At 42.7% G+C, this 26,403-nt stretch overlaps 2 protein-coding genes across 5 annotated transcripts in view; one reads left to right on the top strand and one right to left on the bottom strand.

Moving 5' to 3' along the window:
- STAG1 (STAG1 cohesin complex component) overlaps window positions 1-23,264 on the bottom strand; it is a 168,568-nt gene extending 145,304 nt beyond the window's left edge. Inside the window, exon 1 of one of the 4 annotated variants that reach the window (XM_066622397.1) lies at window positions 23,118-23,264. The gene's annotated coding sequence lies outside the window, so the exon portion shown is untranslated. Of the gene's footprint in view, window positions 1-18,942; window positions 19,600-20,476; window positions 20,521-21,826; window positions 22,190-23,117 lie in introns of those variants that run through there. The other 3 variants (XM_066622401.1, XM_066622399.1, XM_066622398.1) reach the window with 3 other exon arrangements.
- Window positions 22,208-23,248, top strand: LOC136645256 (proline-rich protein HaeIII subfamily 1-like). Its single transcript, XM_066621493.1, has one exon. The coding sequence runs from the start codon at window positions 22,208-22,210 to the stop codon at window positions 23,246-23,248; it is 1,041 nt and encodes a 346-aa protein (XP_066477590.1).
- Window positions 23,265-26,403: the final 3,139 nt, after the last annotated feature.

Below are 26,403 nucleotides of genomic sequence, written 5' to 3'. Positions count from 1 at the left end.
CCCCCCTTCTTAGGGTGAATTTAATCATAAACTGGATTGAATTCATTCATCCATTTTCCGTCTCTAATATATTCATTTATGTAAATTTATTCATTCATTCATTTATTCATCTAAGTTCCATCTCTAACTTATTTATATAAATTTTATATTTAAATTTTTTTCCCCGCCCTCAGCACTGTGCCAGATATTTGATGCGGCCCTCTGGCCAAAATGTTTGGAGACCCCTGCTCTAGAACAGGGGTGTCCAAACCCCGGCCCTGGGGCCACTTGCGGCCCTCGAGGCCTCTCAATGCGGCCCTCAGGGAGCCCCCAGTCTCCAATGAGCCTCTGGCCTTCTGGAGATTTGTTTGAGCCCACATTAGCTCAATGCAACTGATCTCAGCGTGAGGGCAACTGTTTGACCTCTCGCGTGAGCAGTGAGATGAGGGCTTCCTCCGCTGCTTGTTGTTTCACGTCTGTGATGCAGTAGTGGCAGCAAAGAAAGGCCAGCCTTGCTTTGTGCAAGGCCTTTTATAGGCCTTGAGCTATTGCAAGACCTTCATTCATTCATATAAGTTCATCTTTAATATATCCATTTATGTAAACTTATGTAAATTTATTCAAATTTGAAATGTAAATTAATTATTTTTCCCCAGGCCCCCAACACAGTGTCAGAGAGACAATGTGGCCCTCCTTCCAAAAACTTTGGACACCCCTGCTCTAGAACAATGGTTCTCAAACTTTTCGGTTTCTGGAGTGCTTTACACTCCTAAACAGAGACTTAGGGAGCCCTGTTGGTACATTGCAGTTTCAGGGAGCCCCAGAACTCCACACATGTTTGAAGTTGAGCAGATGGCAGTCACTTACGGTGTGCTTGTAGAGCCCCTAGAGGGGTCTCAGGGAGCCCCAGGGCTCCTAGGAGCACACTCTGAGAAATTATGCTTTAGAACAATGGTTCTGAAACTTTTTAGCTCTGGGACCCACTTTTTAGAATGACAATCTGCCTGGACCCATTGTAAGTGATGTCATGGCCAGAAGTGACATCAAGCAGAAAAAATTTTTAACACCCTAATATGACAAAACCAGATTAAGTAAATTAAAAATTTACAATAAATGTAAGTACATTTTTTAAAAAATGTATAAAGAACCACCTTCCTAACTCTCCCAAACAGTTGCTAATCTATTTTAAAAAAAGACGACCATTGTGATGGGCTTAGGGAATTATCCAAGTGAGGACGCAATCCTAACCCCTTATGTCAGTGCTTTCCAGCACTGACATAAGGGCAATGCAGCTCTGAGGTAAGGGAATAAACATTCCCTTACTTTGAGGAGGCCTCAGTGAGTGAAACCCAACTGCAGGATGCAGCACTTGTCCCACTGGCACCGCTATGCCAGTGCTGGAAAGCAGTGGCATAAGGGGTTAGGATTGTGCCCTGAGACACATAATTGTACCTCCTGAAGCCAGATCTCACTGCTCAAAACAACTTGCTGCTCTTGATGCCACTATCAAGCTTCCAACAATAAATACAGAATGCAACCTATTACGCAATATTTTTCATGACTGAACTCTGATGAAGTTTTCATGGTTTATTCCTAACAAAGAAAACAAGCCGTCAACACTGTATGCCTATGCTTTTAAACAAAGAATCATGGGCTGGATTGCCTGAAAAGATTTCCACGTATAAACTTTGACAAGTTTGTATTCAATTCAAATTTTAATTTTATTATCTTGTCTTTTGTTTTACGATAGACTTTTTAAAATTAATGTTTCCACTGTCAAAACAATTACAAATACATACTTATACAATCACATCTCCCATATTCAAATATATTTTATTTTTAGTCAACCTCAACAACTTTTTAAATTGTTTTAACAAATGCATATAAATGTGAAATGAGAGAAAACAGGTTTTGATATTTATTTTCATAGCTGAAATAAAATCAAGGCTTTGCAAGACACGGTTATACGAAACAGGTTATAACTGGAAAAGCACTACATTATACTAGAAAAAGCTGCAAAGCATCTTTCAGGTCAGTCATGGCAATTCAGATTTGCTAATCTCCTCTTGCCTAGCTGATTGCGTGCATGCGCGCACGCTTGCTCTTGCTCACATACTTCTTCACTGATAGGAGAATGTGGGCTGCTGGGAAAATACCAATCAACCATGCTCTTCCCAAGCCACAGTGGAGTTTGTTGATCTCACAACCTAGTTTTCTGCAATCATTTTAAGTTCAAAGTTAGATTTAGGAAGTTAAGAGAATGCAGCAAACAATTCATGACAAGGTCAAAAAGCTTTATTCCTTCAACCCATCATGTACAAAGGCAGTAAATACCATGCCTCGGCTCAGCCCTAGCAATGTAGATTCTGAAAAAGGAGTAACAATAGTAACTAGTACCTATGCTAGATTGTAACAGCAACATACAAAGGAACATACCTTTTTATTATTTTATTTTGCTGCCCATTGACTATGAATCATAATCACAATGACACACAAGGTATCTTCCTGCCCTTTCTTCCCTATGGCAGGTGCCCGAGTCTGCCCATCCCCCCAAAATTCTGAGGATTGAGGAACCTTGGCAGTAGTGTGAAGAGTGGCATGGGGGGGGTGTGCTATTGGACGGGAAACTGGTTGAAAATTATGCAAAAGGAACCTCCTTGGGAGTGGCCTCTTCAAGTACCTGAAATGCTTTTTGTATCTTGTTGGGAAGAGAAATGAGGGTTGGGGTTGTTCGAGTTACCAGAACTAGACAAAGAAAACAATTTTTACTTGATTTCCAGCCTCACCAAGTATTTTCAGCATTAATTAATCTTCTAATGTAGAGCAGAGTTAAACTGTCAGTAATAAAAAGTTAAATATTTAGAAGTACTTATGTTAAATAGTATTCAGAATTGGTCTTCCTCCAGAGAAAGCAACTCTGAATACTAGCTACCCTTATTCTCCAACCTGGCCACTGACATCACCTGATTTAAAATGGAAAAGTAAATTTTAACACCAATTGCTTTTATGCAGGCAGATAGTAATTATATTTTAGCAATTCAATTTTTTTTCTCTTCCTCACAGTGTTTATGTGGCCCTAGTTTCTCTCTCTAGCTGTGTATTTAACTTCTTACTGAAATTTATGAAGGATATAATGTTGCATAAATATAAAATGACAAAAATACATCTTGCTTTTAGGCTTATCTAAAATATTAAAAGAATCTCAAGGAAAGAAAGAAGTCAAAGTAGGAGAGGCTGGAAGAACCAGAAAAGATAAGAAAATGGGTCTATATGGGAAAGTCATTTCAAGGCGGTTAAAATGGTAACTATTATCCTGTGTTCAGTGAGAACTAACAAGGATAATAATTAGATTAAACATCAGCAGAAGTACTTTTAAAAACCAGTTAAGGCAGTTGAACTAGGATGCTAGTTGCTAAGAAAGCTTAAAGAGAGTTTTGGATTTGTTTGTTTGATGAAAGTCAGAGTAATGCTAACATAATAGTGCAGTTACTTTTACCACAGCTTAGAACCATCAAGTGATACCTCTCACTAAGTGGCAAATGACAAAGGACAACAAAAATCCAAATGCAATGGGGAATGAATGGGGTTGTCAATGTTCAGGCAGAATTCCAAAAGCCAATCCACAGTAACATAAAAAGGTAAGTAAATACAGTTGGTCCTCATTAACCATAATGGATTCATTCCTGAACTGCAGCAGATAAAAGAAGGCACAGATAATCGAATCCACTGGTCTGACCAGAGGACCTCCAGATGCGACTAGATGTGCCTTCCTGACACCTCTGGGTGGCATTCTGAGGCGCGGAGAGGCCATGTGTGGCCTCCCTGAGCCTCAGAAAGTCTCCCAGACATGATTGGAAGGTGCTTCCAGTTGCTTTTAGGTGGTCACGTGGATTCAGAACCCATGCTGAGTCAAATCTGTGGTTTCCAAACCCACAGATAAAAAGGGCCCACCTGTATAACTTTTCTAAGACTGAACTGCTGCTGAGTTATCATCCCATGAAACAGCAAATGGAATAGTTGGTCACAGCAGAAACATAAGGCACATAAGGCTGAAAAACTCCTGGATTTAGTTTAATACAGATAAGTGATGCTGCTGATGCCAGTTCTCTACACTTTACAAGGACAAAGATGGGGGGGGGGGGGAATCCATTAAAATTACAGGTGTGACCCAGTATCAATGGGAGTTCCGTTCTGGGAGCCTCTTCTGCGGATACTTGAAACCACAAATACTGTAGACACCTGTCCCCCGCACATCTTCATGTGATTAAAACTTACCAGGGAATTAGGTAAAGTACTTTCTTAAACTAGGTCGCTAGGAGCTTAGGAACTCATTGTGACCTCCAGGCTGCCTCCTGGCAGCCTGGCCACTTGTAATTGACTAGAGGTTAACAGGAATTTAATGCTTCCTGTTAACCTCCATCTAGGCTTTTTTTTCCTTAAAGGCTGGGAAGGTAGCCTTCTTCTTCAAGGAACTTGGGTTTTGGTAAGGCCTCAAAAGAACTAATGGGATGGTAGTGGGAGGGAGCAGAGGTTCCTTAAACACATACACCCGGGATCCCATTAGCTCGTTTGAGGTCTTAGTTAAAAAGTTTTTTTAAAGCAGAAGATCACAAGGATCTTCTGCTTTAAAAAACTTTTTGGCTTGGGAGAGGAATATTAATACCATATTTCTTTTCATACCAATGTTTCTGGTTATACAGTCCAGGAAGAGGCATCTGGTCCATGTGAGCTGAAACTGCAATTAAAAATTGCACCAAGCAGCTGTGTGAGATGCTGCCTGATGAGTAGCACATACCCATGCTGAGTTTCATGCTGGCTGTCAAGGGAAGTGCATTACATGAAGTTGTGTGTTTATGCTCCCTTTCACCTGTTATTGATCAATAGCATTTAAATGTTTCAGTCTTTCACTTTTTCTACCTAACACTATCACCCGTCTTCTTCTATTCTGAATTTAAGGAGATCTTGGACTGACTTTGGAACAGGATATAATTTTTTTAATTAACACAATCATTGTACACATCCAGATTTTTCAAGGGCCATTTTCAGGAATGAAGTAGGTATGGATAATGAGGGATGCATGTATATTACAGAACAGCAACAGGGCAGTGGTAAAAGTTATCAATTCTCAACAAGAGCAGAACGAACATTTTCAATTTATAGTTAAATCAAAAGGTTAAGATTTCTACAACAGCATTGAGTTACATAATATTGCATGATCACTTGGATCTCAACTGCAAGTCCACATCATTAAGTTTGCTTAACACTTCAAGATTAGATATTGCATTGCTGATAGAATCTAATGTTTGCCTTAGCTTTTAGAAGACAAGGCAATGTTCTGCTTGCATCACTTGACTGTTCAACAGATTTATCACCACCCTTACCTACTTCAGTCCCACTAGCCAATTCTTTCAAGTAACTGGGCTGACAAAACCATAGCACTGGTTCAACACCATATAACCAATTACATTAACAATCACAAAGAGATGCCATTCATTTTACTTGCACTGTAGTTTGTAAGCATGAGACACATTTGGTAGTATGTTTCAAACTTCTGCCTACAGTCAGAACTATATACATAAAAGAAGGATTCCGCCTCTGGTTTCTATGTTGTCTAAATAAATTTGCACTTCTCCAGCCCCCACACCATAACAGTAAATAGCACTTTATAGTTCTTGACAGAAAGCAGATGTTTTCTCACATGCATATCATGCTTCAAATTTGTAAGTCTCAATAACAAAAGCACCTTGCTTCCAACATTTCAGGGCAATCCCATGACAAGTATATTAACACTGTTTTATCTTCCTGACATCACCAAAATACACACAAATTAAATGTATTCTATATTTCAGTTACACAAAGACCAGTCTGCTATAAAAATAAATTTGCTGGACTCATTTTTATATCTGAAGACAAAAATTGATGTATATTCAATTGTATAGCACTCCCAACAATCTGGTATCAAAATGGATTTCAAACTGCCATTTTGTTTACCTGAGATTTTTATTAAGACCTTCCTTATAAGGCTGGTGTGAGGGGAAAAAAGAATAGGTACTTTCCAAGTTAAAAACTGTGCATACAACCAGAATAAAACCTTCAAGAAAAGTTTCCAGGCAATCATGGCTTGGTGATCTCTCCAAGTTGCTGAGGCTGCATGAGCATCACTCACAGGGCTTTGGCCCTGGTCTCTGCCTCTTCTATGTCACTCTTTAACCTAGCTCTGCAGGGTGGGGCAAGAAAAGCCACCCATGATCACTACTAAGGACTGCCCCAGACACACAACTACACAGCAGGTTCCTTCCCACCTCTCCTCACAGCCAGCTTGTAGTACCCGCAGATAGTCCAATATATCTGACAATCTGGATATCTGACAAACCAACTTATCTGACAAACCACCTAGATTACAAAGGTGCCAGATTATTTAACCTTTAAATCTTCTACCCAAATTTCCCTCAATGAATCTAAGAGGGACATGTGACCTTTCATCAAAAATTCATCGCAGACACCCGAGCATAAGTTGATTTCACAGATAAGTCAAGGGCAGGTTTTGAGGCAAAAACATGGAATTTTCTGTGATCCTCATGTAAGTCAGGGGTTAAATGTGACAGGGTGTCTATAATTTTGTCTGATTTGACCCGAGGGCCGATCCTGAAAAATAACCTACCACTAATTATTACCTAAGAACTGTACAGTCTCCAATTTATTAAAAATATAGTGAAAGATAATAAACTGCATTTTTATTATTTAACTTTTCAAATTCTGGTCTTTACAACCTTTTCATAAACACTGTAAACATACTGGTAGAACCATTACTCAAATCCTTCTTTAAGGTGCCTGGTGTGTTAAGCCAGAGGCTCTACATGTAACATGCAACATAAAGCACATAACTGGCAGTGCGCAATTTAGTTCACAGCAGAGAGACAAGCAATAAGGAGTGACTGAGCAAGTGCAGCTGCACATAGTTGCACCCTATTTACTCTGAAGCAGACCCATTGCTTTCCTTGGGTGTCGTCTTAAGTAATGGTGTGCTAAACTGTAGCCTTAGACTTTGTTTCAGATGGAAATGAGGATTGTACCCTAGTGTTTTAAAAACCAGACCTCTGACAAATATTTGCCAAATGGAACGAGGGTGCAGAAGGGCTGGATGTGATCCCGCCAAAGAGAATGAGCTTGCTTGATTTAAATGGAAGTGTTGAGCCCTGGCTTACGTTTTTCTCAGGAGGAGTGAAAAGGTTAACTTTGGCTGCAATTTGCCCTGGAGCCTGTTGCCAGTGTAATTATCTCTGCATTGCCCTCTTCTCCTCTGGGCTTCTCCTGGCTGCTGTGATGTGCCTGAACAGCCCTGACCCCTAAGTGACCAGCAGAGAAAGCAAGGAAATGATTTATACTTGATTTATAGGCAGAAATTTCTCACCTTATAGGTGTGTATCTATGGTATATACAAGGACCATCTGTCTATCAACATGTGAAATAAACTCTGATAAAGTTACAACTTCATATGTTAAATACAGGCATCCCCCCAATATCCACAGATCCAGTACCCAGTTTCACTTATTTGAGGTTCTCCATGGGACCCCCACATGCCATTACCTTTGTTTTTTTACTAGCTGTGGAAGCACACATTTTCTTGCTGAACACAGGAACAGTTTCTTGCTTAACTGAAGAATGCAATAAGTTGGCACGAGAGGATCAGAGCTAGAACTGTTCCCTGTATTCGGGGGGGGGGGGGAACGGAACTCCCATGAATATGTACTGCACAAATCTCTGGGTCAAGTTTTTTAATCAGTAAGTGACACACCTACATAGAATACTAATTTAATTTTCTTAAAATTGCCACAAGTATACCATGTTACAAAGCATTCTATATTCGATATTTCAAGACTTTTCATTGGCAAAAATTTTTTATATTTTATCAAGATATATTTTAGTTATAAAATATTTACTGGTTTGCGTTCATATAAAAGTAACTAGTTACAACAATATCTTGTATTTTTGTCTAGTTAAGGACCAGAGCATGGACAAAAGTAAAAAAAGAATGAACGTGAAAGCATAGTCTTATTTAGCTTGCAAATTTATTTTGGCCAGTAAAAAACATAAACAACACATATGGATGCATGCAAAACCTAAATAAGCAGAAATAAAAGAAAAATCTATGAATATCATGGAAGGCTGGATAAATTTGGACAAGAGGAAAGCACATGGACAAAATTTGGAATGAGGCTATAACTAAAAACAGAAAGAAAAGCGATGGAACACAAGGTAATGCTGCAGTAGAAATGATTTAAACAACTTCTCATACAGCAGCATGTTAAGCAAGTCATATTTTAAAAAGTTTAATTGGATACGTTTAAAGTATAAATTTCTCCATTATATGAATGCTAACTATTCATGGCAACTAATTATTCAAGGTCCAAGGATTTCTGGTTGGTCTGGGTAGCCGGTCATTATTTTTGGCCACCCCAATACCACCCATCAAACGTGTAGATCTGGGGAGAGAAGGGATCAGCCTAACACTTCACATAAAAGAAAACATTTCACACAGAAAACATTTCAAAGCACACATCTCTTACTGCTTCTGCATCTCTTCTAGCTCCATAACCTATTGCAAAGTAAAATATGAACCACGCCTCCCCCGTCAAATTCCAGAGAAAGATTCTCATCAAACCAGCCAAAGTGAGAAACTGATAATCCCTACACTATCTGTACAAGTGATCCATCCACACTCCAATTTCTCATTAAGTGCCCATGAAAAAAATCCATTATGACGAACTTTAAAATACAGGAGGGGAAAAGAAAATCAAACAAGGAATTGCCGCAGAAGATTTTTAGCCATCCTGAATCACTCTCTTTGATCTTCAGGTCAATACAGGTCGTATCTTGTTATCCGCTTGGGTTCTGTTCCAGAACCCCTAGTGGATAAAAAAAATCTGTGGATAAAAAGGTAGTGGAAAAATAGATTTAAAGACCCACCTCCAGGTTTCTTGCCCCTCCATTGTTCCATTAAACCCACTAAATCCAGGAGGGTGCCCGCATAGCTAACGAGCCAAGTTAGAGAAGCTGTAAAGGGCACTAAATCCACTAAATCCAGGAGGGTGCCCACATGGCTAACGAGCCAAGTTAGAGAGGTTGTAAAGGGCAAGGAAGCTTCCTTCCGTAAATGGAAGTCTTGCCCTAATGAGGAGAATAAAAAGGAACATAAACTGTGACAAAAGAAATGTGATATGGGAGGCCAAGCGAGACTATGAGGAACGCGTGGCCAGCAACATTCAGGGGAATAATAAAAGCTTCTTCAAATATGTTAGAAGCAGGAAACCCACCAGAGAAGCAGTTGGCCCTCTGGATGGTGAGGGAGGGAAAGGGGAGATAAAAGGAGATTTAGAGATGGCAGAAAAATTCAATGAGTTCTTTGCATTGAGTTCACGGCAGAAGACCTCAGGCAGATACCGCTGCCCGAACGGCTCCTCCAGACCGAGGAGTTAAGTCAGATAGAGGTTAAAAGAGAAGATGTTTCAGACCTCATTGATAAATTAAAGATAATTAATAAATTAAAGATAATCAATTAAAGATAATTGATAAATTAAAGATATGCAACTTGTCCCTCAAAACGGCCACGGTGCCAGAAGATTGGAGGATAGCAAATGTCATGCCTATCTTTAAAAAGGGAAAGGGGGGAACCCGGGAAACTATAGGCCGGTCAGCCTAACATCTATACCGGGTAAGATGGTGGAATGCCTCATCAAAGATAGAATCTCAAAACACATAGATGAACAGGCCTTGCTGAGGGAGAATCAGCATGGCTTCTGTAAGGGTAAGTCTTGCCTCACAAACCTTTTAGAATTCTTTGAAAAGGTCAACAGGCATGTGGATGTGGGAGAACCTGTAGACATTATTTATCTGGACTTTCAGAAGGCGTTCAACCCGGTCCCTCACCAAAGGCTACTAAAAAAACCCCAGTCAGGGAATTAGAGGACAGATCCTCTCATGGATTGAGAACTGGTTGAAGACCAGGAAACAGAAAGTGGGTGTCAATGGGCAATTTCCACAATGGAGAGAGGTGAAAAGCAGTATGCCCCAAGGATCTTTCCTGGGACCGGTGCTTTTCAACCTCTTCATAAATGACCTGGAGACAGGGGTGAGCAGTGAGGTGGGCTAAGTTTGCAGACGACACCAAACTTTTCTGAGTGGTGAAGACCAGAAGTGATTGTGACAAGCTCCAGAAGAATCTCTCCAGACTGGCAGAATGGGCAGCAAAATGGCAGGTGCGTTTCAATGTCAGTAAGTGTAAGGTCATGCACATTGGGGCAAAAAAATCAAAACTTCACATATAGGCTGATGGGTTCTGAGTGGTCTGTGACAGATCAGGAGAGAGATCCTTTGGTGGTGGTGGACAGGTCGATGAAAGTGTCGATCCAATGTGCGGCAGCAGTGAAGGCAGCCAATTCTATGCTTGGGATCATTAGAAAAGGTATTGAGAACAAAACGGCTAATATTATAATGCCATTGTACAAATCGATGGTAAGGCCACACCTGGAGTACTGTGTCCAGTTCTGGTTCCCACATCTCAAAAAGGACATAGTGGAAATGGAAAAGGTGCAAAAGAGAGCGACTAAGATGATTACTGACCTGGGGCACCTTCCTTATGAGGAAAGGCTATGGCGTTTGGGCCTCTTCGGCCTAGAAGAGACGCCTGAGGGGCGACATGATTGAGACATACAAAATTATGCGTGGGAAGGATAAAGTGGATAGGAAGATGCTCTTTACACTCTCATATAACACCAGAACCAGGGGACATCCACTAAAATTGAGTGTTGGGTGGGTTAGGACAGACAAAAGAAAATATTTCTTTACTCAGCTTGTGGTCAGTCTGTGGAACTCCTTGCCACAGGATGTGGTGACGGCATCTGGCCTGGATGCCTTTAAATGGGGATTGGACAAGTTTCTGGAGGAAAAATCCATTACGGGTTACAAGCCATGATGTGTATGTGCAACCTCCTAATTTTAGAAATGGGTTATGTCAGAATGCCAGATGCAAGGGAGGGCACCAGGATGAGGTCTCTTGTTATCTGGTGTGCTCCCTGGGGCATTTGGTGGGCCACTGTGAGATACAGGAAGCTGGACTAGATGGGCCTATGGCCTGATCCAGTGGGGCTGTTCTTATGTTCCTAATAAGGTTGTGTCTCAACATCCACGGGTTTGATTCTGGGACTCCCTGCTGATACCATAAAATGTGTTATATAAAGGCAATTTAAAAATAAATTTTTTTAAGTGCGTCCCTTTACAATTGTGGTTTAAAAACAGCTTTTCTTACTGTTGTAAAGAGGCAGCAATTAGAAATGCAAAGGATCCCTTGCCTTTGCCTGGCTCTGCTAAAGGATGGACTGTCTCTCTACAACAGTTAGAAAAGCAATTTTTTTAAACTGTGATGCATTTTCCCCTTCTCCAGGGATCAGCACATTTCTTATTTGCAGCGGCCATTCGTGTTGAGTTAAACACATGTATAACAAGGTTGGACCTGTACATACTTAATATGAATTGGAATATTCTTCTATACAAATCTCAACCCCCGATTTCAGATTTTGTCCCAAAAAACACGAAGCAAGAGTTATCAGGGCAGAAAAACAAACTGCATTTGAAACTGGTAAACTTTTGTTGAGGACAATACCGTATATAGCTTTATAGATTCCTCTTGCTATTTTGAACATGCTATATTAGATGTACCAGTTTTTAATGTTTTTCTTATTATGAGATAGCCATACAAATAGCCCATTAATAGCTGCATTTATAACTTTTTTCAGAGGGGCAACTGTTCCAGTGTGTTGCTACAAAAATAACATTTTTTTGCTGCAACAGAGTAGCATGGCTGAAAAAGTTACAAATGCAACACTTAATTGCAGTTTGTACAGTTGCCATTATGCAACTATAATTATAAAACAGCGGTTCCCAACTTTTTACTTGCGTAACCTTTGGCAGCTCATTTCCATTAATTGTACCCGTCTTATTAGCAAAATGTTTGTAATTAATACTGTTATTTCAAATTTATATACATATTTTCAACTATTACACTGTTCAACAAATTTTAACTTTTTTTAACGCAAAAATGAAGTTAGCTGTTCTTTATAGATATTTGGTCGCTGAACACGAAAATCAGTTAAAATACTGTCCTAGCTCAAATTTGTGAGTAAATCAACCATTTCTGTTTCACATATTTCAATGGGATAGTACAGGGGTGCCCAAACCCTGGCCCGGGGGCCACTTGTGGCCCTCGAGGCCTCTCAATGCAGCCCTCAGGGAGCCCCCAGTCTCCAATGAGCCTCTGGCCCTCCAGAGATTTGTTGAAGCCTGCACTGGTCCAACGCAAATTCTCTCAGCGTGAGGGCAACTGTTTGACCCCTCTTGTGAGCTGTGGGATGAGACCGCCCTCCACTGCTTGCTCTTTCACATCTGTGATGCAGCAGCGGCAGCAAAGGAAAGGCCAGCCTTGCTTTGTGCAAGGCCTTTTATAGGCATTGAGCTATTGCAAGACTTTCATTCATTCATATAAGTTCATCTTTAATATATTCATTTATGTAAACTTATGTAAATTTATTCAAATTTTAAATGTAAATTAATTCTCCCCCCATCCCCCGACACAGTGTCAGAGAGCTGATGTGGCCCTCCTGCCAAAAACTTTGGACACCCCTGGGATAGTATAATAGCAACAACGATACAAAGGAAAGTGGAACACTGCAATGTTAGCAGATTTTTGCTGGCTGCTCCAGAGAGATGCACCAGACGTTCCTCACAAGCAGCAGGCAAAAAACACGTATAAAGAAGATGAGTATGTTAAACTTTATTTCTCGTATTTGGACATCCCAGTGAAATATGCATGAAACAGAGATGGTTGATTAACTCGGAAATTTGAGCTAGGAGAGTATTTTAACAGTGATTTTCATGTTCAGCGCACAAAAATCTATAAAGAAAAATTACTTTCATTCTTGAAAAAATTTCATTGTTGAACAGTGTTATCCATGTGTGATAATACACAACTTGATGACCAAAAACTAGCAGTTGGTGAGCAGGGCCTGAGAGGGGGGTAAAGGGGGTAATTTGCACTCGGGCCCAGGGTCAGAAAGGGGGCCCAGGAGCCAAAGGAGGGGGCCTAGAAATTTCCTAGGATCTTACATTTTCTTACATGTGACTACTGGCACAAACCATACACACCAGGCCCAGGAATGCATACATTCCTTAACACATCTGGGAGAAAACTGACCTGCTACAGTAGCTCTTTGGCTTGTGGATCTGTTAACCATGAAGAAGAGTAGAGGAGCTCAGCAACACAGCTGCAGCACTGCAGCTGCTGCAGAAGTCAGTTTTGGTGTACACAGGATTCTTGTGTAAGCCTAAATACAAATCTCCTGCAATGATTTTCTATATTTGAAAGATTTTAGAGAGACTTAGAAGTGTGTTTGGTTTTCCGTATTACTATATCTAGCTGCCAAAATTGTACAGGCAGGTAGACCTGAGCTCTGCATTGGGAAGTCTGGTAGAGCTGGGCTCCAAGGACTATTCCAGCTGTTGCCACTTTCCCCTTTCCTGGTTTGCCCCCATTCTGCCCACCCATTGGCACCCCCCACTCTGTTTCACCCCCTGTACCCTCTGATAAAATTCCTCTCAGAAGCCCTGTTGGTGAGGCTTTCACAACTGGCTAGCTACTTTCCATCCTGCCTTGCCAGCCCCACAAGGCATTCTAATACGTACAAACCTGCCTCTTTCCATCATTATTCGATTCTTTTTCAAGTACCCCAAAGGTCCTGTCAACAACCCTGGGGGTACACATACCCCAGGCTGGAAAGAACACTGTTATAAAACAAGGAAATCTATTTCTGAAATCAAGGTGTAAGTTCAAAACCTCAACCAATACATCTATGAGCTGAATATGCAGACATAATCAACTAGACTAGAACCATTCGCTGCTATAGTGAAAACAAAATCTCTTGCCCTTTTCATTTAGAAGACTCAGGTTACAACATTATGCATACTTTTCTGGGAGTAAGACCAATTGAACAATGTGAGACTGACTTCTGAGTAAACAGAAAGGCAGGCAAAGGCCTGCACTGTAGGTAACCTTGCACAAGACTATAGCGCTAGTTTTCTGCATCAGTCTCAAAGTTATTACATTTCTTTTGCATATTTAGTCTGTCATTTTTGCCCCCCATACATCTGCCTCCAAACCCAAAACATTACCATTTCAAAGCAGTTCTCCACATTCCCAGAACACTAGAGAAGCTTGCACCCCACTAAGAGCTATTTAAATAAATTGCATTCCACCCAAACCATGAATCTGAGAGGGAGTGATTTATCTAAGGACATCTGGTGAGAATTCATGGCAGAGGCAAGATCTGAACTAAAGAAGCCCTGACTTGAAGCTCTCTCTCTCTTAGCCACCACATTACATCAGCTCTCTGGTACTCTCTTTGGTATAAAAGCAAATATCACCATGCAACCTAGATAGATACTATACCCCAGAAGACTCCCCTTGTTTGAAATCTGACCCCCCCCCCGTCTGATTACAAATAAACTTAGGTAACTACACATACGATGGTCCATCTTTGTTTTATTATACAGTAGTTGAGAACACCTTACCTTTGTGTTGCTGATGTCATTAGGAGGTCCAAGAAGCCTCTACCACCAGAAGCCTCCAGAAGCTACTACCGGTTTTTGGAAGCAAACTGGAAGTAGCTTCTGGACACTCAAACTGGAAGTAGCTTCTGGACACTTCTGTGGGACGTTCTGAGATCCAGGAAGGTGCAGTGCAACCCCAGAACAGGCCTCTGGGGCCTTCTAATGACAACAATACAATACAATCAAAACAAAAAGGTAAGGATTTTGCATGATAAGAATGCTTAACAATGGGGTTTGAAGTAAGTGTACCTTTATATACCTTAAAATTACATACCAATGAGAATTTTCATTTTCTGGCCAATTTTCTGGCCTTAAGAGCAAGGCTGGTGTCAAGTTCAGACCAGCTGGAAAAATCTGAGCAGTCTTTTCAGCCATTATGCAATCCTCCAAAAAAGTTTCACTACTCTTATGGAGTTACTGCATATCTGCTACTGAACTTTTGTAATGTTTCTTTACTAGCCACTTTCCTACTGGGTTTTCAAATATTAGTTAAGTATTTCATTAGAGAATCCCTTCCTGATTTGGCATACAAAAAAATCTCAGAGCCTGCAACAATTGAAACAGATTTTCTACTTGTTAAAATAAGTAATCTTCCATATACCACAGGACAATCAAAAGTTTGAGACATTAGAGTTTCTCCCCCTTTCTACAATATATCTACTATGTGTTTCGGTTACAAAATGTTAGGGATCAACTCATCTCCTGCTCCAAAGCTCCAGGGTCAGCACAGAAAAATATTCACAGCAGTCCAGATTGAAAGAGTTCACTTCTACTAATGTGTGTCCTCAAGCATCAAATTGAAAAATTCAAAAGGTTTTATCTCCCTATGGCCAACTACTTTGCAGCATTTTTTCCTTACTATTGCAAGGAAGCCTTTCTAAAACATGTCCCTTCTCTTTGGCAAGTCAGTGGCCTTTTGACTCTACTGCAATTGAATAGCTATTCAATCACAGCTAAAATGTCAACCTCTCTCCATTAACCCATTCTGGGCTACATCAAAGTGATATAATTCATGAGACCAGACAACACAGAGAAGCCATTTCCAATTATCATCCAAGAGTTTTGATCACATGCCTAAAGCATACACAGTATGTGTGGGTGTTTTTTACAAAATGCAATCTTCCAATTACATTTCACAAAGCTATTGAGTTTAACGCAATACTAACCATCTACGCCTCAGGTCAGACAAGTTAACAGGCAACTACTATAACATTCATGTGTGCTACATCCTCCCAAAACCCAAGTAAACATAATGAACATTAACTTCATCTACTCTGTGTGACACATTATGAACCACTCTAATGTTTCAGTTTTTAGTAATACTATGCTACTGTTAAATAACTGAAGCATCGTGAAGTAATGAGCAAGTTCAAGTTCACCAGAACTGTTTTAAAGGGAGAAGATAGAAGAAATTAGATAGAATGATAGAAAAGCTTGTAACAATGAAATGGAGGAAGTGCTCTGCAGACATAGCGCCCAATCCTATGGGCCTCCAGCACTGACTGTTGTAAACATGCCATAAGGTATGTCCATGACACCCAGAGAGGAGGTGCTGTCGGCACTGGGCCTCAGCTCAGTGCCAGCAATGGTCAATTCACCCACCAGGTGGCACTGCAGGTTTGCGGGGCAGAGGTGTTCTGGGGTAGGGGGGAGGAACCAGCCTGGGAGGGAGGTGATTCTGTCCTCCACGTCAGGATGAAAAGACCAACATGGAAGTTCTCAATTCTGCACCAGCAAAACAACCAGCGCAGACTTGAAAAGCCCAGTTGTGTGGCCTGGGGCTTTCCTCAGGGGAAGGGTACAAAAGTCCCCTTCCTCTGATGAAACCTCTGGTGACCCCAGCAGAGCAGCTGGATACAGCACTTGCCGTTTTGATGCTGCTGCACCTGGCAGCACTAATGGGGATAGAACTGAGATGTCTATTAGGTTTAGACCATCCTGGTGTAAGATTTCAGACTACAGAAAGATATACTAAAGATCAGCACCTGTTTATCATTTGAAAATACATTAGACAACTGCTGTTCAGATACTTATCTAACATCCCTTGTAATATATATAGATGAAACACACAGTACTTTTTATATTAAAGTTGACTAACAGCTATTAAACCACTAAAATTGGAGAATTAAAAAAATCAAATTGGGCACTGTTTCCTACTTAATCAGCTTACAATGACATTCAATCTATGCACAGTCACTTGTAAGTAAGTAATACGCTGTTCAGAGAGTTACTGCCCAAGAAGTTCATCTCAGATTGCAGCTGTTATCAGTTAAGGAGAAAACTACTCCTTAGTGACTAAGTCTGACTTCTGTTTTTGGCTGAAGATTACTCATATGTTGATACTATCTTTAAAACACACTCATTTATCAAATAAGCCTGTGCACCTTCACAGTATACCAAATTATTCTTTCAGGAATTATTCAAAGGTTTATACAACACATCAGTGACCACTTACAGACGGGTATTTTCAATTTGCCATTAGTTCTGCAATTTCAGCATATAATAGTACAGCCAAAGACATGTGTCTTTTACCCATTACAGTCTCCTGCTTGGGTTGAATTAATTCCTCCAGGTAAGGTTATGTTTGTTTCACTGTAGCATTAAACACAACACAGTGGGCATTTAAAGAACTTGTAGAACATAGAAGCAGTAGCTTCAAAGGCTACCTTTAAGAGAAATAGAAAATAATGTTTTAACTGGAGAAATGGGAAATGTTCACTTGGGCAATTATGTGTTGAAATGTGTGAAGTGCTAAACCGGGGCCAAGGAAACGGGTTCAAGTCACCACTGAATCATGAAGCTCGTTGGCTGAATTCAGACCATTATTATCTTTTAGTCCAACCTACTTCAAAGTTCAGATATTCGGAAAACTTCAAACACCACCCTAAACTCCTTGGTAGAAGTCAAAATATATGCATTTATACAAACTAGCAAGTGATTCATTGTGTACTGTTTTGTCACATCTTTAATAATCGATATTAAGGGTGTTCTGTGCATGGCCAGCCTTCAGAATACATGGTGAATACAGCTGGGATTTGTGACACACCTGAACAAGAGAAGTGCTTGTGGGCCTAATGCAGCATGTAATTAGTTCACTAGACCACATACAGAAAAAAGGTTACAGGAGTTTGTAAAGTCCTACTAGAATGGGTTGTTAGGGATAAATTACATATATGAATACGAATATTTCACAGCAATTTGCAAGAGAGGGAGTGAAAACTGGCTGAGAAGAAAGCAACAGAAGGACAGAAAGAGCTTTCAACTGGAACAGCTGTAAACAAACAAGAAAGCCACCAAGGATTTTCACAATTATCCTAGATTCAAACATTAGGGACTGCAACCCTGGTCACAAGGGTGGACTGACATACACTAAAGTTGCTGCAACCGTGAGACCATGCAATAAACTGATTGCTGTATTTGTTAGTTTCCCTTCTTTCAAAGAATATTGCGTTACAGGTCGGCCCTTTTTATCCACGGGCTGGAGAGCCCCACCAGACCTTCAGATGCCACTGGAAGCAGCTTCCAGTGGTGTTCAGGAGACTGAGGCCCAGGGACACCTTGCCAATTTCTCTGGGAGGTGTTCTGAGGCTCAGAGAAGCCATATGTGGCCTCTCTCTCAGAAAGCCCTCCAGAAAAGCTCAAAAGGCACATCTGCTTGCATTCAAAGGTCCTCTGTGGCCCAGATCCACAAATTCAATTCTGCAGATTTCAGTATCTGCAGGGGTTCCAGGAACAGGTCCCTCATGGATAACAACTGTATTTATCTAATAAGCACAGGTGTTTGTTTTCAGTAAATAAAATAGGATTACAGCCGAAGTCTTACTGAACACAATAGGCTTACTTCTGAATAACACAGTTTTCAAACACTTCTATTAATGTTAAAGAATTTGTTAATTCTTTAATAATTACCAGAACCATTGAACATGCCATACATTCCAGGGCTTGAACATGCCATACATTCCAGTCAGTCAAGTTCACCCAATTGCAACTGCCACTTCAACTACATAAGAAATTGAACTACTTACTCAATTATCTGAACTTTTATAGGTTGCTCTATAAATGTTACATTTTCAGATACTCTCTCTAAATTCATCACACATCAAGTATCATTAAGATGACAAAATTAATGCACACAGAAGAAACACATTTATTAAAATAGACAAAAATCAAGATGTTCTGGATACACAGATTTCATTAATCAAAATACATTTGAAGTTGAACAACCAATGCAATGAACCAAAGCAATTATGTTAGGTCAATATATGAAAATGTTCAAACACAGGTAACTATGTCAGCCATATTCACCTTAAAAGATCAGGGCACATTAGAACTGTGCCAGTCCCATATGCAGCACAGGCCCCAAAAAGACCAGCATAGATCCAAACTGCTACTTGCAAGTCACATGAAGCTCTTTTGACATTTAATTTGCAGCTCATAGAAATATGCTGGCTGAGCTACTTTTTGCATCACAATAAAAAGAGTTGATAAAAATTTTTTTCAAGATTTATAATTATTTACTACAGTGCTCTCACACATTTAGCACCAGGACACACTTTTTAGAATGAGAATCTGTCAGGACCCACCAGAAGCGATGTCATAACTGGAAGTGACATCAAGTAGGAACATTTTTCACAATCCTGAGCTATAATCCTACCCACACACACCCAGGAGTAAGTTCCATTTACTCTCATTGTTACAAGAATACACACAGTAGCGTGTTTAAAGTACAGGTCTGTAACATTTCCCCAAACGCAGTCATATATCATGGTAGCATCAAGTCTAATATATTAAAAATAAAATATTGAATAAATGGGGACCCACCTGAAATTGGTTCATGACCCACCTAGTGGGTTCTGACCCATAGTTTGATAAACACTGATTTACTGGGTATAAACTAAGTACACACTGGATTAAAACATAAATTATAAAATAATAAAGAATTTGAATACTTCTTAAATACTGCCACTCTCAAACATCTGAAATATATCATATGTGGCTCTTATATTAAGGAAGTTTGGCCACCCTAGGCACAGATGAAGAGTGACTGTTGCTTGAACATCAGGCACCACTTCACACCTCTTTATGCACTTCTGGTTTAGCACAACAGTGCTGGAAACCATCTTAGAATGCCCTTTAAATGGGAACTAGTAGAATTCACTCTAATTGTTGCCCCGTTCTTCAAAATTGTAGCAAAAGTTATTTCTTATCAACACCTCTGAGAAACCCACTTCGTCCAAATAACATATGTACTGTTTTCAGCCTGAAGAAGCAGCAAATAATGTTTCAGTAGGAGTTGGTTTAGCATTTCAGCTAATCTATTCTCCAAACCCTCTAGCAACACTTCCCTCGCCTCTGTTCACTGGTGCAACTTTTTCACTCCATGAGGGCGGAAAAATTGAATCAAATGCACAAGTTCATGATCATCAACGTAAGGTTGCTAGCCTGGAATTTTTTGTCACAATCCAGAAAAAGTCCAAAATCTACTGAGAGCAATACACCTCAGGTTTCTGTACTTCAATTGAAGTTACCGAATTAATTTTTTTTCTGTACCTTTTTGATATAAGCACAACATCAACCATGAGGTTTTTACATAGTCATTGATTAGCAACACATTTAAAATTTGGGCACTCCACATATAGACTGCTTTTAAACAAATTTATCAAAGCTTTACTATATTTTAAGTCAGAGTTTTCCAACTATGGGGTATGAACCAATTTTTGGTGGGTTGTGAAAATGAAATTAAAAAAACTTTGCATGCACCCTTGCCCAGTTTGCAGAAGAGAATTGCATCAGCAAGTGATCCGGATGGAGAGCCTGCTTTCAGGCCTGGAATGCTAACCTATGGTATGAGGTCATCTTCCTAACCCCAAATTAAGATGTCACATTTTCCAGTTTTCTGTAGTAATTGGCATGCCACAGATCATGTGTGAACACAGTTTCAGCCTTTAGCCTGAAGTTCCTAACTGCACACCTTGCAATCCAGTTCATGCTTCTGGGTACCCTGAAACAAGGAAACAATCCTTTAACTCCACTTCTAGGGAGAGTCTAGCAAATGTCTATATACACTACTATATGTATAGTTTCTAGCAGTCATGGGAGCATAGGATCCTGATATTTATTCATAATAATAAATACATTATGAATTAATAAAAATTATTTCTTTCTATCTCTCTTTTGGGGGTGGTCTAGTAAAGCTATGTAGGGCACAATAGATTGTGATTTTAAAAACTGGGACACGGTGCTAAGAAGTTTGGTAAGCACTGTTATAAGCTATAAGCTATAAAAAATAGCTTATAATTAAGAAATCTATTATCCAACACCCGATTTCAAGGTCATCATGCTACCACAAACCAAAGAAGAACCTATTTTCCCAATGGGAAGGTGCACACTATTTCAGAGTAAAACCAACATATCACATAACTCAGCGGAAAGCCTTCCAATTGCATGAACAACTTTTCCTGCATGACTAATTTGGTGCACTATTAGTTTTTAACAAGACAGCAGAACAAGAGGAAATGTACTTATCTGACTATTCCTCAGCTATAAATAGAGAGAAACCTCAAGCTCAGCTACACAAGGTCCATTCATTGCTACCCACAGAGAACACAAGTCTTCTAGAGACTGATTTGATTTAAAATGTTTAATATTTGAAACTTTGAAAGACCATTCTCTCTCAAGGTCTCAAAAAGTGTGGGAAATAAATTTCCTCAGTCAATAAGCTGTTCAAAAATTACACTGTTCAACAAATTTTAACTTTTTCTTTTTACAAAAACGAAGTTAGCTGTTCTTTATAGATTTTTGGTCGCTGAACACGAAAATCACAGTTAAAATACTCTGCTAGCTCAAATTTCTGAGTAAACTGACCATTTCTGTTTCATATATATTTCAACGGGATGTTATAACAGTGGCACTCATAAGTCAGCGTGGCAAACGTTAAATTCTGGTCCAGGTGAGTTGGATCACGTGTCTGCCACGTGATCATAGCGAAGAAGCATTTGGAACTGGATCCATCCAGTCTCGACATACTATTGAAATATATATGATATAGATACAAAATATAAATGGTCAAATTAACTAGAACCATAGCTAACAGAGGATTTTTACTGTGATTTTCATGTTCAGCGCTCAAGAATCTATAAAGAAAAACTACTTCCATTCTTGTAAAAATGTCATTATTGAACAGTGATACCTGTCTAGGAGCACAATTCTACGCTCCTCTGCTCTAAAGTATGTTCCATTATGTTCAGCAGGCATACTCCAGGAAAGTGTGTATAGACTGTAACCTAGAAGCACAGAAACTCATCAGTATTTCATGTGTCAACTACTAGCACTTCTAACACGTTAAGGATGCAACCCTAACCAGCTTTCCAGCACTGAGGTCAGGGCAGTGTAGATCTGAGGGAAGGGAACAAACAGCCCCTGACTTTGAGAAGGCCTCTGCAACTCCCCCAGTTACAGGATGTAACAAAGGCCCAACTGGCACAGCTATGACAGTACTGGAAAGGGGGTGAGCCTGCACCTTGTCCCAGAGCTCACTAGGGATAGAGTTCTACACAGGAAGGAGAGAGAGATGTTCAGACTCGTGTCTAAGCCTGCCCTCCCTCCTCCGCCCGCCCCCCAAGCCCGTGCAGCCCCGATTCCCAGCCTAGTCGCTTGTCCAGGCGATAAACCTTCTGACGACCCCCCCCCCGCCTCCCAGTCACAAGCCTTGCCCAGGCCACGCTCGCCTGCACGGGGCGGCCTGTTCTCAGCTACTCTTGGCGGGACAGCCCAAGTCCTGCGCTGTCAGAGGTCCAGGAGCAGAGGAGCGCCCGCAAAACTCTTGGATCTCGGTCAGCAAGACAGAACTCCAGGCGCGGGCCGCCTCCCCCCCCCCCGCAAGGTCCCGACTGCCCCCTTCACGGGGTCCAGACGGGCGCCGTCCCATCGCCCCCCCACCTCCCTCGCCGCCCACCCCGACCTCGCTCTCCCGCCGCCCAGCCGTCCTCAGCCCATGAGCCGGCCCGCCAGGACCCGCGCCCCCAACGGCCTCCCCTTCCCGCCTCCCTCCGCCAGCGGCCACAACTGCGGGGAGCGAGTTCCTCCGCTCAGCGCCGCCGCCCGGCCGTCAGTGAGCGCAGCAGGCCCGTGCGGGGGCGGGCTGCGGCCCAGAGAAGGCGCCGACGGGGCGCGGAGGCGAGGCCGCCCCCGGGGCCGCCGCCCTTCCATTGTCACCCCGGCCCCGCGACGAGAGAAAGGAAGGCAGGGCCGGGCCGGGCGGAGGGAGGCCGCCGCCCGAGAGGAGCCTCCGCCTCCGCCTCCCCCGCCCGAGCGAGAAGCGACCGCCCGGCCCCCGCCCGCCGGCCCGGCCGAGCGAGCGAGCGAACAAGCAAGCGGCGAGCGAGAGGAGCGCGAGCGGGCCCGCTGCCCCCGCCCCTCGCGCCTCCATCTTGGATGGCAGCCTCGCAGCCCCCTCCCTCCGCCCGCCCCGAGCCTCCTACCTCGGCCGGGCCGGCGCCCCCGGGGATCCTGCGGCGCCGCGGGAGAGGGGTTCGGGCGGACCGGGGCCAAGCCGGGCCGAACGCGCGAGCGGCGGTGCTGGGGCCGCACCTCAGTGGAGCCGCAATCCTAAACCGCCATCTGGCGGCATTTCCTACCCGCCAATGGCGCAGCCGCCGCCGCCGCCAGCCAGACCCCGCGCGCCTCCTGCCGGCCGCGTCCGCACACTGCGCGCGCGCCCCGCCCGTCGGCCCAGGCGCCCAAATCAGCTTTCGCGCGGAAAAGGGCGCGCGTGCGCCATACCTTTCTGGTCCCGCGTGCCCACCGTACACCTCCAGGCTGCGCGCGCAGCCGCGCGACCCCAGGCGGAAGCCGTCTACGTGACACTTCCGTTTGTGCAGAGGTTGTTCGGGCGTCCTCGCGCCATCTTCGTGCGCGCTCAGATCTGGCCCGCGTGACGCGCAGTCCCAGGCTCCACCTGCGCGCCGCTCGCGTTGCCCCGCGCGGGCGGCAGAGGGCGCCGGAGGGCCGTGCGCGGCCTTTGCAAAGCTGGAGTCAGAGACACGCTCCGGGCCGGTCCTGTGCGTGTCTCCTCAGAAGCGAGCCCGTGACAGTCAGTGGGGCTCCCTCCCGGGAAGCGCGGACAGGGTGGCAGCCTCACTCACGCTGCGATTCAGGGAAGAGGAGGGTGTTCAGCAGGGTAGAAACAGCTGTTTGCCGCCGTTCGTCTCAGTCCCCAGGAGGGGCCGATGAAGCTACTAGAACTTCCCCGCCTTCGTTTCAGGCGCGGCGAGAATGACAGAAGGGGAGAGGAGCCTCCAGGTGGCTACGCTGTGTCGGATCCTGCACCCCCCCCCCCGCACCACTGTCCGCTTCTCTGGCTGCTGGACCCCCTTCTCCAAGAACAGCAGCCGCGTGTGCAGAGGATGAGCACAGAACTTGTCAGTTGCAGCAACTCACACTTCTGACTCTGAACGCTGCCTACACTTCCCCTTGTCCAGAGGCTTCCCCTCCCCAAAATGCCACTCAGCTTAGTGGCTAAAGGTCTGAAGCCTCCAGTCTTCTGCAGCAGTGTCCCCTTCTCCCATAGCTCTTAGTCCGTCTGGGTCCCTCTTGGTCAGGTAGCCTGTGCGCCTTCTTAAGCTTCCTTTTAACCTGAAGCCCCTTGTTAAGTCCAAATGCAGCTCAGCTGTGAGCTACCTCATCAGCTCATGCAAAGTCCCATCAAGGTCAAATGAAGCTCAGGTGTCCAGGTCTCCATCCATTGATTACAGCTGTGGAGCCAGCCCTGCCCTTCCCAGAGCTGTCAAACAGCTGTCAAAACATGGGATCGCTGTCAACACCACATCATCCACCTGATCATCTTCTGATCTTCCATTACATAATAGGAACTCAAAGGGAAATATTGCCCTTTGGGAATATTATTACACACCCAGAAAACAGAAAAGTTTGAGACCGTAGCAGAGCGACTGTGTCACACATTCGTCACAGTCAGTATTTTGTTTAAGAGTGCCTGAAAGGGGATGCTACTGAATTTCTACAACACAGAACATTCTTGGCCTGTGGACCCCCTGTAGAGTCCTAACTGACAAGGATTGCAGCTGAGAGCCATGTCACATTTTATGCAGTCATTGTGTTTGTGATAGTACACTTACTTTTTAGAAAATGTATTACACTTAATTAAGGACCCAAACCCCACAAGAAATTTAAAATAAGCAATCATCATTCAGATAGCAACCATATAACCAATATAGCCAGCTGCAGAAAGGTAGCCATCAGGCTACTGCAAACACCAAGACAGGGATATAATAAGTAGTAGCAAACACCTCTGAATGCACAATAATTTATTTGAACAATTCCAATTCCCTGTGCGTTTCAAGCAACAAAAAAGAGTGAACGCAAGGCTGCAATGCCATCCACCAAACTGATACTTTCTCAAAAACATTAAAGGATTTACTTTATAACAGTTCTGATGCTGTGGTTCCCATGATACAGCAGCCACTTTCACAAAGTTAGCATAATATACAGCTGCTTAACATTCCTCCTCCCTCTAGTGCTCTTCTTTCTCTTCCCCCTCAATTTTTCCAATCTCCTGCCTCCATTTGCCACACCCTCACCAATCTTCCCTCTGCTTGTTCCACGTTTTGCCCTCCACACACCTGCCTTGGTTCATCCTTTCCCCAACTACCAGCAGCTGCTCAGTGCGTGCCATCCTCTCTAGGGATGGCACAGGGCAATGATGTCATCCCTCCATCACCTGTCAGGCCATAGCTGGCCCCAAGGACTCCCACAGCTGTGCTGAGGTTCAAGAAGGGGGATGCCCCCAACAGGATTTAAATGCTGTTTGTTTTACTCTCTTTTTTGTATTATTTTTACTGTGATTTTATGAATTATGTAACCCTCCTTGGGCATCTAGTAATCGGCAAAATGTGGGTTATAAATATAAATAAATAAGGTTGCAATCTTTTCCACACATTCCTGGAAGTAAGCCCTATTGACTATAATGGAACTTACTTTTACAGGCCTAGGATTGGGCTCTAAATGAATCAATACATGGCAACAGCTGAATGATCCCATAATATCATCCAGCCCAGTGCTCACAACAGGCAGCCCAATCTTCTAAATCCCCCCTCCCAATGCAGCTGTGCTATCAGCACACCAACACTGCATCCTGCAAGGGTGGGAAGAGGAGGCAGTCCCAGAAGTCACTTTGGGATAAGGGAACATTTGTTACCACAAGTCCAAGTGGACCAGGGAGAGAGAATAGGATACTGGAGGCATTGCAGCCACCAATATTGGCCCTTTTCTGGCCTCAATCCACCTCAGACTTCACCCCATGCCTTCCTCTTAGCATTCTGCCCATTCCCTGCCTCCTTCCCCACTGGCTTACTGATGCAGCAACTCTCCACTTACAACTGCAGCCTGGCTGTGCAAAATGGCTAGGCCCTAATAGAATTAGACCTACGCAGCCTGAAAGACTAACTCCCCTCGCACATCCTATATCGAGAAGTCCTGGGTGAAAAACCAAGAGACTTCCCCAAGTGAAAGATAAGTTCTGCTGTGGAAATTATAAATTATAATTAGTGGGCAAGATAGCTGTTACAGTGTCAGCAGATGCAGCTATATGCATGTAGAGGTGTTAGAGAATGGTTTTATTATTTTGCAGATTTTGGATTTGTTTTGTTTTTTCACAAAAATGAGAAGTGTGAAAAGCAGTGATGTGTTTTTATTTCATTGTCACTGAAAATATTCACCTCTATTCATGAAGTTGGGACATGTTAATTTTTT

This window comes from Tiliqua scincoides, chromosome 3 (genome assembly GCF_035046505.1).
Source record: "Tiliqua scincoides isolate rTilSci1 chromosome 3, rTilSci1.hap2, whole genome shotgun sequence".
NCBI lineage: Eukaryota > Metazoa > Chordata > Lepidosauria > Squamata > Scincidae > Tiliqua > Tiliqua scincoides.
The sequence above is the reverse complement of the archived record's forward strand: the minus strand, read 5'-3'. Positions and strand labels throughout refer to the sequence as shown.